At 41.5% G+C, this 17160-nt stretch overlaps 1 protein-coding gene and 1 pseudogene across 1 annotated transcript; one reads left to right on the forward strand and one right to left on the reverse strand.

Annotated features, from left to right (window-relative positions):
* Positions 1–4078: 4078 nt before the first annotated feature.
* The window catches only part of LOC116467798 (leucine-rich repeat-containing protein 37A3-like), a 44824-nt pseudogene continuing 31742 nt past the window's right edge, over positions 4079–17160 (reverse strand).
* On the forward strand, positions 10599–11989 carry SLC25A52 (solute carrier family 25 member 52). The gene is given in 3 exon segments (XM_032151470.3): positions 10599–10837; positions 10840–11513; positions 11711–11989. Coding segments are annotated over 3 exon segments (900 nt in total). The 5' UTR covers positions 10599–10785; the 3' UTR covers positions 11885–11989.

The following is a 17160-nucleotide window of genomic DNA, read 5'->3' on the forward strand; positions in this document are numbered from 1 at the left end:
TTTCTGGCAATTATTAATAAAACTGCTATAAACATTTTGTGTGCAGATTTTTTGTGGACATAAGTTTTCAGTTCATTTGGATAAATACCAAGGAGTGTGATTGCTGGATGATACGGTAAGAGTACGTTTATTTTTTTTCCTCAACTTTTATGTTAGATTCAGTGGGTACACATGCAGGTTTGTTACCTGAGTATATTGCATGATGGTGAGGTATGGGGTAGGAATGATCCCATCACCCAGGTACTGAGCACAGTACCCAATAGTTTTTCAAACCTTGCCTATCTCCCTCCCTCCCCACTCTAGTAGTTGCCAGTTTCTTTCTTTCTTTTTTTTTTTGAGATGGAGTCTTGCTCTGTCGCCTAGGCTGGAGTGCAATGGTGCAATCTCGGCTCACTGCAACTTCTGCCTCCCAGGTTCAAACCTCCTGCCTCAGCCTCCCAAGTAGCTGGGACTATAGGCGTGCACCACCACACCCAGCTAATTTTTGTATTTTTTTTTTTTTTTTTTTGAGATGGAGTCTCGCTCTGTCACCCAGGCTGGAGTGCAGTGGCACAATCTCGGCTCACTGCAAGCTCCACCTCCCAGGTTCACGCCATTCTCCTGCCTCAGCCTCTCCGAGTAGCTGGGAGTATGGGCGCCCGCCACCAAGCCCGGCTAATTTTTTGTATTTTTAGTAGAGACGGGGTTTCACCGTGGTCTCGATCTCCTGACCTCGTGATCCGCCTGCCTCGGCCTCCCAAAGTGCTGGGATTACAAGCGTGAGCCACTGCGCCTGGCCCTAATTTTTGTATTTTTAGTAGAGACAGGGTTTCACCATATTGGCCAGGCTGGTCTCGAACTCCTGACCTTGTGATCCACCCGCCTTGGCCTCCCAAAGTGCTGGGATTACAGGCGTGAGCCACCGTGCCAGGCCATAGTTGCCAGTTTCTATTGTTGCCATATTTATGTCCATGAGCACCCAGTGTTTAGCTCTCACTTATAAGTGAGAACATGTGGTATTTGCTTTTCTGTTCCTGCATTAGTTTGCTTAGGACGATTGTCTCCAGCTTCCACCATGTTGCTGCGAAGGATGTGATTTCATTCTTTTTTATGGCTGTATAGTATCCCATGGTGTATATGTACCTCATTTTCTTTATCCAATTCTCTGTTGATAGACATCTAGGTCATTTCCATGTCTTTGCTATTGTGAATAGTGCTGCAATGAACATACAAGTGCATGTGTCTTTTTGATAGAAAGTTTTTTTTTAATGTATACCCAGTAATGAGATTGCTGAGTTGAATAATAGTTCTGTTTTAAATTCTTTAAGAAATCTCCAAACTGCTTTCCACAATGGCTGAACTAATTTACATTCCCACCAACAAACAGTGTATTCCTTTTTCTTCAGCCTTGCCAGCATCTGTTGTTATTTGACTTTTTAAAAATAGCCACTCTGACTGGTGGGAGATGGTATCTCATTGTGATTTTGATTTGCATTTCTCTGATGATTAGTGATGTTGAGCATTTTTTCATATGTTTTTTGGCCACTCGTATGTCTTTTTTTGAGAAGTGTATGTTCATGTTTTTTTTGCTAATTTTTAATGGGGTTATTTGTATGCTTAATTTTGTAAGAAATGGTCTTTCATGTGGCTAGCTGTACGATTTTGCATTCCCACCAGGAATGAATGAGTGTTCCTATTGCTCCACATCTTCACTAGCATATTGTCAGTGTTTTGGATTTGGGCCATTCTAATAGTTATGTAGTAATATTTCATTGCTGTTTTAATTTGAAATTCCTTAATAATTAATATGATTTGAGAATCCTTTCATATGCCCATTTGCCATGTGTATGTCTTCTTTGGTGAGTTGTCTGTTTAGATTTTTAAAAATTGGTTTGCTTGTTTCCTTATTGGTGAGTTTTTAGAGTTCCTTGTATATTTTTGATAGCAGTCCTTTTCTATGTGTTTTGCAAAGATTTGCTCCCAGTTTGTGTTTTTTTTTTAATTCCTTAAACAGTGATGTTTTGCACAGAAGTTTCTAATTTTAATGATGTGCAACTTACTCATTTTTTCTTTTATGCTTTTGGTGTGGTAGCTAAGAATTCATGCCAAATCCAAGGTCACCTAGATTTTCTTCAACGTGATCTTCTAGTTTTATAGTTTGCATCATATATTCTATTCCATTTTGAGTAAGTTTTGTGAAAGGCATAAGGTCTATGTCTAGGTTCATTTTTTTTCTCTTTTTTTATGTGGATGTCCAGACGTTCCAACATCATTTGTTGAAAAGACCATCCTTTTTCCATTGAATTGTATTTGCTCCTTTATCAAAGATCAGTTGACTATATTTGTCTGAGTCTATTTCTAGCCTCTCTTTTCCATTCCAGTGATCTATTCGTCTATTCTTCTGCTAATACTTCAATGTCTTAGAACATTCTTTTAATCAGGGAATCTTTCTCTGCTTTTTTTCCTAAATTTGTCCCCTTCTGATTTCAAGAATTTCTTAAATTCCCTAGCAGCACCCCACAAAATCCCTAAACTCAGTTTCCCCCTTCCCCTTCCTTCTCTTTGTCTGTATTCATTACAAGCCAAACAGCTTAATTTGTTAGGACTTTTCACTCTGGAAGAATATGTTTGATGCTGTCAATGCCTAGATTTACTATAATACAAATATCTTGAAATCTGAATCTATGTTTACCAGATTTCAGATATTTGGTGAATTTGCTTGGCTGATGAGTGGAATTATATTATGAATGAAAATCTCTAACTCAGAATACCTTTTAAGCATGTCTTATGTATGTTTTTACTCTTCACAGTACCTGTGTATAGATAATTGATGAAGAAAGGAAATAAGAAAGGAAGGAAGGAAGAAGGAAGGAAAAAGGGGACAGCAAAATAACAAAGAAACAAATGAATAGATAAACTAACAACTACTCAGGAAGAAAGGGGTCCTCAAAAGAGGGTCAAATGCAGCCCTGTGCTGTTCAAGCAAAGATAAGATGGTAGGCAGGAATAAGCAATTCAGAAACAATATAACTATTGCAGAAAGGGACCACAGCAGGAGACTCAGACTGAATGTAGTCAGGTTAAAGCTGAGTCCTTCCAAACCTGAAGGAAGTCAACCTGTGATAGCTTGAAATGTGAGCTTCTTGTGGTGGTTTTAACATATGTCCACCAATTTGTCGACATATGTTAAAATTCCTCTCCTCAATAGGCTTTTCCTCTTTCCTTGAATATGAGCTGGACTTATTTACTTGCTTCTAACAAATGAAATGTGGTGGAAGTGTAGATGGATGATTTCCAAGGCAAAGTCATAAAAGACATTGTGACTCCTACCTTCACTCTTGTATCGCTCAGTCTGAGGAAGTCAGCCAGCAGACTGCAAGACAACCTAGGCAGCCCCTTGAAGAGGCCCCATGGGGAAGAACTAAGGCCTTCTGCCAAAAGCCACCTCTGACTTGCTGGTTATGTCAGAGAAAAAACATACAACTTTCTTTAACATGTGTATACAAGAGCCTTCAGAATGAAGACCCAAAGATACAGGGGACATTGTCCATTTTTATGCTTAGGTTCAACAAAATATAGACATCCATATGGGAATATGATTGGACAAAAAGGGTTTGATCTAAAGTTAATAGACTGAGTGGGGAAACCTCACAAGGCCTGCCTGTTTGGATTCTTCTTGGCCTCTCTGAGCAGCATTCCTTCCTTCTGGGTGTGGGGCAGGTCCCTCTCTGGAATGGCGATCTTAGGACCTACAGTTAAAAAAGTTAGGTCAGATAATTTCCCTAGGACCAGTTTTTACACGGAAAGATGGAGGGAAAGTTAGAGGGATATTTTCAGGCTTTATGGCTGACTTTGACCAAAAGGGGCTCTGGTATCTATGACCCGCCTTGGGGAAGAGGAATTCTAGTTGCTATGGCTAGCCTGGGGAGAGGATGGGACTGAGAGACAGGAGGGCAGGAGAAGAACAAAGAAAAATTTTTGCTTCTGAGATTGCATCCAAGTCCTTTATTTTGGGGTACTATTTTCTGAGCCCCAGCATAGCAATAGACAGCTAATACGCTAATCCAGGGCTTTATCTGTATCACTGTGTTGTGCTGCCTTTCGTGTGAATCCTAAATGCCCCCAATGCTACTGAGAAATTGATGGATGACAGATGATAAGGAAGAGTGTCTGAGGGAGAGGATGCTATGCTTCCTCCGCAGCACACGTGGTCTCATCCACCTGCCTCTTTTGTATATCACTGTTTTTCTTGGTTCTTTTGGTTTCTTTCTCCATTCCTTTCTTTTCTTATTCTGTGTCATTAGCAGACACCATCGGTTACCTCTTCATCTGCCACTCCTGTTTCCTCTTAACAGGGCACCAATTTTGTTTGGAGTGCCATATGCCCTGGCTGGTCTCAGCTAATGTGGTAATTCTATTCTCCTTGCCAGTGATTGATCTAGGGGTGGGCATGCAACAGAGAAGATGTAAGAGGAGGTCTTCTAGGGGCTCCAAAGAAATGTCTTTCTCTCATCTAAAAGAAGAACATGTTACAAAGAGAAATCTATTTTCCTTTCAAGTTTGAACAGTGTCATCAGAGGACATTATACTTGATTTTCTGCAGCTGTCATGTTGCATGGGGGAAGGCCAAAGAAATAGCAGAGATGTGGAGTCAGAGCTCTGACATTGCTAAGACTGTGTGACCTCTGGGGTAACCCTCCTCTTGACTTCTTGGTGAGTAAGACACCAATATTTTTACTGTTATACCACTTTAGCAGGTATTCTATTACTTGCTGTCAAAAACATTCTAATGGATATATTTTTTTCTTCCTATCCTTGCTTTTTCTTCTCCTGTTAGGAACATCAAGAAGGCTCCAAAGTTGTTGCTTTTTTTTTTTTTTTTTCTGATTAAGCGCATTTTGGGTTAAAATGACTTTTGGTCAAGAAAAAGTGAAAGTAGGCTGGGCACGGTGGCTCACGCCTGTAATCCCAGCACTTTGGGAGGCCAAGGTGGGCAGATCACAAGGTCAGGAGATCGAGGTCATCCTGGCTAACACAGTGAAACCCCATCTCTACTAAAAATACAAAAAAAAATTTGCCGGGCATGGTGGTGGGCACCTGTAGTCCCAGCTACTCAGGAGGCTGAGGCAGGAGAATGGCATGAACCTGGGAGGCAGAGTTTGCAGTGAGCCGAGATCATGCCACTGCACTCCAGCCTGGGTGACAGAGCAAGACTCTGTCTCAAAAAAAAAAAAAAAAAAAGAAGAAAACGTGAAAGTACATTGTTATCTTGCACAGTAAGAAATACAGAGGCGTGTTATTATAGGTGTTGGATTTCCTATAGTCCTGCTTTACAAAATTGAGGTTAAGTAACTTGCCCAAGGTCACACAGCTGGTCAGTGTGGATTTGAACCCAGGGGTCAAATTCCAGACTCTTTGATGCTAACCTCTATACATTACTGCCTTTTGTCTGAGCTCACTTAGTTTGGATGGGCTGATGCTTCTTCTTCAGATGTGGGCTTGATATTCAGGTATGGGCAATTGATATATTTCATTCCTCTGGCCATAAGGACTGGTTCATTGTTGGACATGTGACTCCAGTTAGATCAATGAGTTTCCACCCTAAGCCTTTTCTGGAACTATATGTAAAGTGAATCTATATCAAATAACATTGCCAAACTAACAGTTTGTACACATGGAGCTGTTTCCAACCATCACCGCACCACAGAAAGAGCCAATCCGCAAAAATATAATCAAAAGAGACAAATGGCTCGTGCTGACATTCTATGACCCTGCATCCAGCCTAGCCCAATCCCTACTGACTTTTCAGTTATGGGAGACAACTCGTTTCTTCTTTTTGCTCAAGCCAGTTTGAGTGGCATTTTTGTCACTGAAAGACTTCCTAGGGGCTGAACTGTGTCTCCTTAACTCATATGTTGAAGTCTTAACAGTACCTACTACAGTAGCTCAAAATGTGACTGTATTTCCATAGGATCTTTAAAGAGATAACGTTAAAATGAGCTCATCAGGGTAGGCCCTAATCCACTATAACTGGTGTCCTTATAAAAGGAGATTAGGACACTGACACACACAGACTGGGAGTTGGCCATGTGAGGACGAAGCAATGAGGTGGCCATCTGCAAGCAAAAGAGTGAGGCCCTGGGAGAAACCCACCCTGCCAACCAGCCTCCAGAATTGTGAGGAAATCAATCTCTTTTGTTTAAGCCACCCAGTCTATGGTACTTTGTTATGACAGCCTGAACAAATTAATACAAGACTCTGAACACTTTCTAAATTCGTATCTGGAGGTGAGAGAGTACATGTTGCAGATTGTCAAATAGAGAATTGGCTCAGTCAAGGTAGGATAGGGGCAGTGAGGACCTCTCGATTTTCGGCAGGAAGCTGGCAATTTCTGTTGTGCAGTAATAGCAAGGCAGTGGTGAAACTATCCTATTTTCTCTTGGTGCTCTGACCATGGGGCTACTGAAGTTGAAAGTTAAAGAGAGATGGTAGAAAAATGTCAGGCTGATGGAATAAGATGAATTTATTTTGTAGCCTTCGGTTAGATCCTACCAGAAAAACAAGTTTTGTTAGAAATGGGCAATCTGAAAGCAGCAAGGGAAGAAAAGACAGCTTTGCTACAGGAGGCCCTCTCTTCCTACAGCCATCAACTTAGAAAGTTACATGTCCCTGGCTGGGCGTGGTGGCTCAAACCTATAATCCCTGCACTTTGGGAGGATGAGGCTGGGGGGATTACCTGAGGCCAGGTCAGCCTGGCCAACATGGTGAAACCTCGTCTCTACTAAAAACACAAAAATTAGCCAAGTGTCTTGGCATGTGCCTGTAGTCCCAGCTACTTGGGAGGCTGAGGCAGGAGAATCGCTTGAACCTGGGAGGTGGAGGTTGCAGTGAGCCAAGATGGTGCCACTGCACTCCAGCCTGGGCAACAGATGAAACTCTGTCTCAAAAGAATTAAATAAATAAAATAATAGAAAGTTAGATTAGATGTCTCTGAGCTTCACTGAATTGAAAAGTGGGGTTCTCTATCATCAACTAATATTACTTCTCACAAAGCCTACGGTGTGGAAAACATATCAGAAGATATGATAGGAATCAGAGAGAAGCTTCATTCCTGTTCTTTTAGGCTTCTCCCAAACATCTTGCAGACATTTAGCAGCCTGAGAAGGGTGACAATGGTCTCCATTGTAAAGAGTCACCCATCAGACATAACCAAGGGGCAAGGGCCAAGTTATCTGTGCTTTGAGGGTGCTGGTTCTGCCCTGGGGCAGCCAGCATGGACAACACTAGGTTGAGGACTAGGTGGGATGGCAGAGCATTAGGGCCTGTGCTGAGACAAAAATCCCACAATAAAGGGTCTGGAATCTCGGACTGTGACCAAACATATTTGACTTGGGCCATCGGTCAGTAGAGTTGCCTGATTTTTTTTTTCTATTTTTTGACATGGAGTTTCACTCTTGTTGCCCAGGCTGGAGTGCAATGGTGTGATCTCAGCTCACTGCAACATCCGCCTCCTGGGTTCAAGTGAATCTCTTGCTTCAGCCTCCCAAGTTGCTGGGATTATAGGTTTGCACCACCACACCTGTCTAATTTTGTATTTTTAGTAGAGACAGGGTTTCACCATGTTGGCCAGGCTGGTCTCGAACTCCTGACCTCAGGTGATCCCCCACCCCAGCCTCCTAAAGTGCTGGGATTACAGGTGTGAGCCACTGCACCTGCCCGAGTTGCCTGATTTCAAACCGTATAGTTATATTGCCCAAGAAACTGCAAGCTTGGACAAAAAAAAAGGTGGCAATGGCTCAACTTCCAGAGCAATTTTCCAGCTCCTCTCATCTGCACCAATGGCAGTGGGCTGTGTGGCTTCAGAGGGGAACACTTCCTAATACCTTTCTAGGTCCCAGTGGTTTGGGTGGTGGGCGGGATGGGAGGCTTACCTCCTTCTGCCCCCTTTACCTGACAAGTGCAGGATGAGGCAAGTGACTCAGGTTTGATTAGTATCATTTTCCATTCCCCTGATCCCAGTGATTGGTTCAGACCAACTAACTGCAATGAGACTCAATCCTAGGGTTGTTTTGCAGGAACTGTTGGGAAAGTGAAGCACTTCATCCTTCAGTTGCTAAATCAGCAGAATAAGCTTCAGGTAGGATGTCACTCTGTAGAAAGAGCTGACTGAAAATGAAGTTAAAACTGAGGAATGTATAGCTGGGAAATATATACGTGGAGAGGGATGTTAAGTACTTGTGATGGTGGTTGAACCTCTAGGATCCAGCAATGCCTAAAATGATTGCTACTTCTGGATTTCTCAACTTTTTCATTACACGAACTAATACATTTCTCCCCCCGCTTCACTTTTTATTGTTATTTTCTCACTGAAACTGCCTTCTTTCCTCTCTTGCAAAGGAATTCACTTGCCTCATCTGGCACTTGTTGGGTGCTGAGGACAGAAGGAGGTAAGTACCCCCTAAAATCACCAGGATCCAGAAGGGTATTAGGAAATGTTCCCCTCTGTGGCCACATGGCCCACTCCTACTGGTGCAAATGAGAGAAGCTGGAAAATTGCCTTAAATGTTGTCCAGATGCCACCTTTTTAAATCCTTTCTTGGTTTCTTACCTCCTTCTCCTCTTCCTTCTCCTTTCCTTACCCCCTAGATTTGTTTGTGTCAGTTGGAATGGTATTTTTGGCTCTTATAACCAAGACCCATGAGTAATACAGGAGCCATCAACACTTTACACTCTTTAGCAGTTGGAGACCTAACCAGATGCCTGGACACTGGGGACACAAACTGGAATAAAGTTGAATGAGAAGTGGACTGTGTCTTCAAGAAGCCCTCAGCATTGTGAATCGTGGACATTGTATAGTGTGACACGTGCCACACTCACAGTGTGTATAGAGTATGTTGCGGAGAAGGGGTCCTCATTTGGACTGAGGAGTTAGCGAAGGCTTCCAGAAGCTGAGTAGGAACTACAAGTAAGGACATTTCAGGCAGAGGGAATAACCGAATAAAGACAAAGGAGTGTCATATGGCACATTATCCTTCATTCTGGAGACCCCAAGTAGTTTGATATGGCTGGGACAGAAGGTGCCTTTAGAAATGTGAAGGCAGATGGTGCCAAGGGTAGGAAAACATCAGACCATGGGGGACCTTTGTCCTTCAGGTGTAAAATCATTTAAAGATTTAAGTGAGCGAAAACGTGGTCACGTTTGTTACTAAGATGATTGCTTTGGCTGCAGCGTGGAGGATGGATTGAAAAAAAGCAATTGTTATCTTACCATAGGATCATGAGAATCTCTCTTCAATAAATGCGAGAAAGGGCAGTCTGTTTTTCATGATATACTGATTGCCAGCATCTTGACAGAAGGGCTATGGCAAAACCGAGAAAACACTATCAGTATTAGGCAAAAAAGCAAAACAAAACAAAAGAAAAGAAAACAAAGATCTCTCTAGCCCCAACAGTGCTAATTTTTGCATACCCAGCAATTACATTTCTAATGAAAGTCATTGCTGCCAAAATCAATCAGTATAAATGTTTGGAGACTCCTTTCTCCTTCCCTGAAAAGCTTTTACTGTTTCGTTTCACTAAAGCTCAACGAGAACTCGGGGTTTATGGTTCATTCTAGAGCGATCTACCACAGGCGTGCTTTAGGATGATGGTCAGGGAAACTGTCATTTAATCTCAAGGAAGTTGTCATTTGATTCCATTCAAAACTAGGCAGTACACATCAGCAGGCAATATAGTCTGATGCTGTGGCCTACTTTGTTGGCTGAAGCCTTCCACTGTTCCTGGGAGGGAAGTTATTTTTGTTGCCTTTCATTTCTTATTCACATACATGGAATATACACGTTGGTCACTCTAGAAAACACATGGATAGTCCTAGAGCAAAATGGATTTCAAGGTTATTTAATTTATGCCTCTTAAAACCTCAGACACTTTCCTCCCAGTAAAATTTCATGTGGCATACAGAACTTTTTAAAAAAAAAAATTCATATTCTCCTTACTTCTCCTTACCACCTACTTTTTTCTTTCTTTCTTTTTTTTTTGGATAGAGACAGGGGTCTTGCTATGTTGCCCAGGCTGGTCTCAAATTCCTAGCCTCAAGTGATCCTGCCGTTTTGGCCTCCCAAAGTGCTGGGATTACAGGTGTGAGCCACTGCACCTGGCCCACTTTTTTCCCTTTCAAGAAAATACAGTACTCCAAGGCCTGAGTGACTATAAAATTTCAATTTTTGTGCCTTTGTATTCTTAGATACCATTTTGTTTTGTTCTTCTGAAAGATTACACTAAAATCCACTTTTCTTGTACGTGTACACTATTTAAAAAGTTTCACACTCTCTTAGGGAAACCACTGGGAACACATCTTCACGGTGTCCGTGGAGAAGGTTATGTGATTTAAGAAACACTTGTAGTGTCTATACCATTTAATATTTAGGAATTTGTTGATTTTTTAGGATCTTTGGATGAATGGGTTTTTAATTTTATCCAGCTTATTTAGAAGAAATTGCCATGCTTGCTTTAAAAGGGTTTCTTCTCGGATCCCAAGGGCGCCCAGAGCGTCGCGCGGCGCCCCGGCCCCGGGGTCAGTCACGGTCTGCGCCTGCGCGGGCCCGGCTTGCCCGCCGTCGGGACGCCCGCGGTGATGGGTTGGGGAAATGGACGCCTAAAGAACGGAAATCCGGTTATCAAAATGGACTCGAGAAGGGAGAACCTAACAGAACAATAACAATGGAAGAAATTGGGAACGTTATCACAAAGCTATCATCCTGCCAAACTCCAGGCTCAGATGATGTCACAGGTTAAAAAACGTCCTTCATGAAAAAGATCTTAAGCAACATGATAGATTCAGAAGCTCATGAAAAGAGGCCACATCTTCAAAACAAAATATATCACCTCATATTACAAATGTTGGTGAAATGAAGCATTACTTGTGTGGCTGCTGTGCAGCCTTCAACAACGTCACAATCACATATCCCATTCAGAAGGTCCTCTTTCGACAACAGCTGTGTGGCATCAAAACCTGGGATGCAGTACTTCAGTTGAGAAGGGATGGATTTCGAAATTTGTATCGTGGAATCCTTCCCCCATTGATGCAGAAGACAACTACACTTGCACTTATGTTTGGTCTGTATGAAGATTTATCCTGCCTTCTCCACAAGCATGTCGGTGCTCCAGAGTTTGCAACCCGTGGCGTGGCGGCAGTGCTTGCAGGGACAACAGAAGCAATTTTCACTCCACTAGAAAGAGTTCAGACATTGCTTCAAGACCACAAGCATCATGACAAATTTACCAACACTTATCAGGCTTTCAAGGCACTGAAATGTCATGGAATTGGAGAGTATTATCGAGGCTTGGTGCCCATTCTTTTCTGGAATGGACTCAGCAATGTCTTGTGTTTCAGCCTTCGAGGTCCCATTAAAGAGCATCTGCCTACACCAACGACTCACAGTGCTCATTTGGTCAATGATTTTATCGGTGGAGGTCTATTGGGTGCCATGTTGGGATTCTTGTGTTTTCCAATTAATGTCGTAAAAACTCGCATAGTCGAAAAATTAGCCGGGCGTGGTGGCGGGCGCCTGTAGTCCCAGCTACTCGGAGAGGCTGAGGCAGGAGAATGGCGTGAACCCGGGAGGCGGAGCTTGCAGTGAGCCGAGATTGCGCCACTGCACTCCAACCTGGGTGACAGAGCGAGACTCCGTCTCAAAAAAAAACAAAACAAAACAAAAAAAAACTCGCATAGTCTCAGATTGGTGGGGAATTTCAGTCTTTCCCCAAGGTTTTTCAAAAAATCTGGCTGGAACGGAACAGAAAACTGATAAATCTTTTCAGAGGTGCCCATCTGAATTACCATCGGTCCCTTATCTCTTGGGGCATAATCAATGCAACTTATGAGTTCTTGTTAAAGGTTAGATGAAAAAAACCATCAGTTAAGTGCCATTTGTCAACTGAATAGACCTTCTCAGAAGAATGCAGTTTGGCCTCTTTCTTAATTGGCCAAATACAAGTTGGTGTCATAACTGCAGGCCACAGTGAGTTATGGGCAAAGCTGTTTTCCTTAAGCATCAACAAAACAGAATAAAAGGTTCCAATAGGAAAATATAAGGGTTTTTTGTTTTGTTTTGTTTTCTGTTTTGTTTTTTTTTTTTTATCATTACCTAAGAGCTTTAGGCTAATTGCCTGGTAAATAGCTGTCTATCTGATGGCCTTTGACAAGGAACCTAATCCCCAATATAAGATTCTTTTTCTCAAACCAGCCTTGAAATCTCCTGCTTTTTTTTTTTTTTGAGGCAGAGTCTCACTGTCGCCCAGGCTGGAGTGCAGTGGCGCGATCTCGGCTCACTGCAGGCTCCGCCCCCCGGGGTTCACGCCATTCTCCTGCCTCAGCCTCCCGAGTAGCTGGGACTACAGGCGCCCGCCATCTTGCCCGGCTAATTTTTTGTATTTTTAGTAGAGACGGGGTTTCACTGTGTTAGCCAGGATGGTCTCGATCTCCTGACCTCGTGATCCGCCCGCCTCGGCCTCCCAAAGTGCTGAGATTACAGGCCTGAGCCACCGCGCCCGGGGAAATCGCCTGCATTGAAAGGTAAGTGGCTATGACCGGCCAGAGAGAAGGTCCTCAGGGGCCAGGGGCTCCTCAGGTTTCCTTTGTTACTCCATTGCTTTCTTCTCTGCCCTCAGGAGCAGCTGCAGAGGATAGTCTTCATTAAGCTCAAGCATATGACAAAGGAGCAGAACAGAGAAGAAAAACAGCTTATTATGTATAGGCTTTTCATGATACATTGTTTGTATTAGTTTTGAAACTAAGCACCTATTGGGTAGTCATTATACGATTTCTATTTAGATATGGTAGATCAAGGAGCTATGAAAGTTCCGGTTTTGCTTTCTAGGTTTGAAAGTTTTCTGTTTGATTCTGACTGTGACCTTCAACCCTTCCAAAATATTCTTATGTTAATTTCACTTATTTCATTGCCGAAAGATGAAGGGACTCAAATTTTGTTATAGGTGTTCCATCCTGTTAAGAAGTTTTCATATTGTGTATAGATCAAATTCTGTTTAGCTTGGTTTCTTTGAATTATTGATGCCATCTCAGCAAAGGTCTGTGGTTATTTTTCCCGTGGCGTAGGAGTTGGTCGTATTCAAGCATCCTGTTCTCTTAAAACTCTACTTTTAAAAAACAAACACTTCCATAACATTTTGTTTTGGAAGCCTATTAATGCAATCCCACTTATCCCCCCCTAGTTTCTAAATGTTACAGAGTAGGGGGAAAAGGCTCAGGATAGTTTTCACCCCATAGTGTTCGCTGTCTTTTATTTTACTCTTGGAAATGGAGACTCCATTAGGGTTTTGACATTTCGGGAACCCAGTTTTACCATTGTGTCAGTAAAATAATAAGATAGTTTGAGAGTGTATGATCTAAGTAAAGACATTTGAAGGGTTAGTTTGAATTCTAAAAGTAGGTAATAGCCAAATAGCGCTCATCCCTTAACAGACGAAAACTTCTTTGTCAAAGGTATTAGAAAATGTGAAAATATTTTTCCAGGTGAAACTCATGCCACTTCCAATTGACTAATGAAATATAAGAGCCAGACTGAAAAAGTGGATTATGAATCTTAAAACCCTTTCTGTAAATATTATGTAGCTAAAGATTGATTTCCAGCATCTGACATGGCTGTAGGTTTCTTGTTAACCAGTTTTTCTTCTTTCTGGGTAATTGCATGTGAATATGTGCACATACTGACCAAAATAAAGGCCTCAACTTGGTAGTTTACTGAAAGTTTCTGGGCAAATAGTCCATAAAAGCTGTTTACCTCTAAATGCACTATGGCTGGTTAAATACAGTGAACAACCTTCTTCCAGCTGTAAAGGATGAAGCTTATTAAGCATTAGCCAGACAGTAATAAAGCTAAATAGCCATATAGCAGCTCTGTCTGACAATGTTGTGCTGGATATTGCAGGTAACTTTCAAGGTGCAGATGTAAGGATTTAAAAAAAAAAATTTGGCACCAAATAAATATGAGTAGCATCCTTTGGCCTATTAAATAGAGTCAGGATTTGAAGGGAATTGAGTTTGAGAAATGAATAAATAAAGGCACCTTGGTGCCTGACACCCTCATTCATGTGTGTGACTTTGAGCACTCACAGGCGTGTCCAGCTACTCAGCCCAGGACAGGTGGGTTAGCCTGGGGTTATACCTTGGCCCTGGGAATAGACACCATTGGGTCTTTGGTTTTGTTGGGCTTCCTTTTGTCTTTACACTCCATACAGGTGGTAGAAATCTGAGTTCTAAAGCACTTTTGTGAAATACAAGCTAAGTGAGAATTCTAAGGAAAACGCTTTGGTTTCTGCTGTCTCAAATAAGTGGCGTTTAAAAACAATTATTAATAAATATTTTTAATGGTTTTAACTCAGCATTATTTTTATTTCTCTGTCACTCTTTACAGCTTTTGAGGACCAAACTGCAAATACATTACCAGGGATGGTTTTGTGTTGTCCTATAGACTTCTTAAATTTGACCAAAAACTTAGCAGAACTTGTAACCAACAGCTTTGTCTGAACTTGAAGTCAAAATGTGTTGTTAATAAGAGATTCTAATTATTGCTTTTACCTTCAGTGTGAACTAGTGTGGTAATAACCTTGAAAAGGCAGGCCAGGCACGGTGGCTCATGCCCGTAATCCCAGCACTTTAGGAGGCTGAGGCGGGCGGATCACTTGAGGTCAGGAGTTTGAGACCAGCCTGGTCAGCACAGCGAAACCCCATCTCTACTAAAAATGACAAAAAATTAGCCAGGTATGGTGGCACATGCCTGTGATCCCAGCTACTCGGGAGGCTGAGGCAGGAGAATCGCTTGAACCTGGGAGGTGGAGGTTACAGTGAGCTGAGATTGCACCACTGCACTCCAGCCTGGGCAACAGAGAGAGAGAGACTGTCTCAAAAAAATAAAATAAAAAAAATAAAAAATAAAAATAAAAAAATTGAAAAGGCAAACATGATTGAATATCTGAAAAGCTTCAAAAGTGGCCTTTCTGTTACATATGTGGCACAAATGGCTGATGAGTGCAGGACACTTATGGTCTTGTGTCTTATACTTCATGTGTGATGCCACCAGAAATGTTATGGATTCTGTATTGAACACGCTGAGAGTGGTATGAGCCCTCAGGAGTGCACCACTGAGTAAACACAACCTTGATATGGTGGCGAATGTGTGTGTCTTTCTTGTTTCATTAGTGGTTGGGGAGAAAATTGATGTTTGTGTCTAAATAGTCGATATTCATCTTAACATGGTTGGCTGTATAATCACCGGCTATATTGTGAACTGTGCAATAAAACAATCGTTTGTATATATAATTACCTTTGGATACCTGAAATTTCCAAGCTCAGTTACAATGTAATGCTCAGTATAAGGCTGTGCAAACATGTAAGGGAATAATGGTGGTCGATGGGATATATGAAATGGGATCTAGAGGGCTTCGAGTGAAGCCAATCATGTTGAACTAACACTGGTTCAGTGTAGATGAAATAGAGTGAGGGGTATGCAGTCATGAAATGAAGGGTGGACAGGAGATTACATCTGAAGAAAGGGTAAGCACTTAGACTTGGTTTCTTTTAAATTAAAATATTTCTTTTCTCATGTGCAAATGCATGTCAAAGACTTGAACAGGCATTCTCTTGAAATTTGCGGATTTTTAGTTTTTAATGCTGTGTTTGCTTAATATTAAATATGTGTTGCCTAATGGCTCCCAAATTGTGTGGGAGTCTCTAAGTGTTTCCTCTTAAATGTTCATTATTGAAAGTGGTTAAGTGCACAATGCTGTTGTTGTTTGATAGTTTGAGTTTTATGACCATATGAGTTTAAATGAAATCTGTTAAATGTTTCAGAGTTAACACTTTTTTTTGATAATTTGTAATAAAGTTTGTTTTTTAAGCCCCCCCCCCAAAAATAATGAATAAATAAATAAATAAATGGGTTTCTTCTCACACATCAGGCAGTTGTGGGACGGGAGTTTATTCAGACTACTTTTACATTTTGGTTTGATGCGTAGGACTGTGGGTTCACTTGAGCCTTAGTTAACCTTCTGTCGGTATAGTGGTATCTGACATTCTGCATTAAGGAAATTTTTTTCTCCCATCAGAGTTTGTAGCTAATGGTGGTAAACTTCACACATATATTTCTATAATAACACACCAGATAACACACTAGATTTGTGGTCTATAGTAACCAGCAGTATAGACCACAAATAATGAAGAATATAAGCTTTAGAATGAGATACACCTGGCCAGGCGCGGTGGCTCACGCCTGTAATCCCAGCCCGTTGGGAGGCCGAGGCAGACAGATCACGAGGTCAGGAGTTCAAGATCAGCCTGGCCAACATGGTGAAACCCCGTCTCTACTTAAAGTACAAAAATTAGCTGGGTATGGTGGCGTGGGCCTGTAATCCCAGCTACTCAGGAGGCTGAGGCACGGGAATCGCTTGAACTCAGGAGGTGGAGGTTGCAGTAAGCCGAGATCACACCACTGCCCTCCAGCCTGGTGACAGAACGAGACTCCATCTCAAAAAATAAATAAATAAATAAAAAGAATGAGGTATACCTGTGTTCAAATTCTAACTCTGTTACTGACAAGTTATATGTCATTAGGCAAGTGACTCTTGGGTTTTTCTTTCACCTGAAAAATAACATATTTACTGCAAATGGTCGCTTTTAGTTATCAGTAAAATAAAATGCCACTTAATATGGCATCTACAGATAGGCTTTCAAGACACAAAACTATTATCATTGTTCTCTTTTCCTTTTTATTTCACCTTTCACATTTCTCCCAATATCTTTTTGATGTGGAAATAGCTTCCACTTGACATTTACAATGTTGATTCTATTTTAATCTTTGGCTACTCTTTCCTTTCAAACATATAATTCTTCCTTTCTGATTTTGACCTGTTATTTTGGTTTTTCTGTAATGTTTTCACTGCCTGGATATAATAACTTTACTTTATTTTGCCCATTTTATTTCCCTACTATTTGAGGTCTCTTTTCTTCTTGACTGGTTATACTGATAACTATGATCAAAGTTTCTAACTTTAGACATCAAATTTCATCTCAGGGTAATCTTAGAATCAGCCAGTTGACATGTTATTTATTGAAGAATGACTTGGAATGTACAGGCAACCTTTCCTGTTTTTAAAGAACAACCTAAA

This window comes from Hylobates moloch, unplaced genomic scaffold, assembly GCF_009828535.3.
Source record: "Hylobates moloch isolate HMO894 unplaced genomic scaffold, HMol_V3 SCAFFOLD_5, whole genome shotgun sequence".
NCBI classification, from domain to species: domain Eukaryota; kingdom Metazoa; phylum Chordata; class Mammalia; order Primates; family Hylobatidae; genus Hylobates; species Hylobates moloch.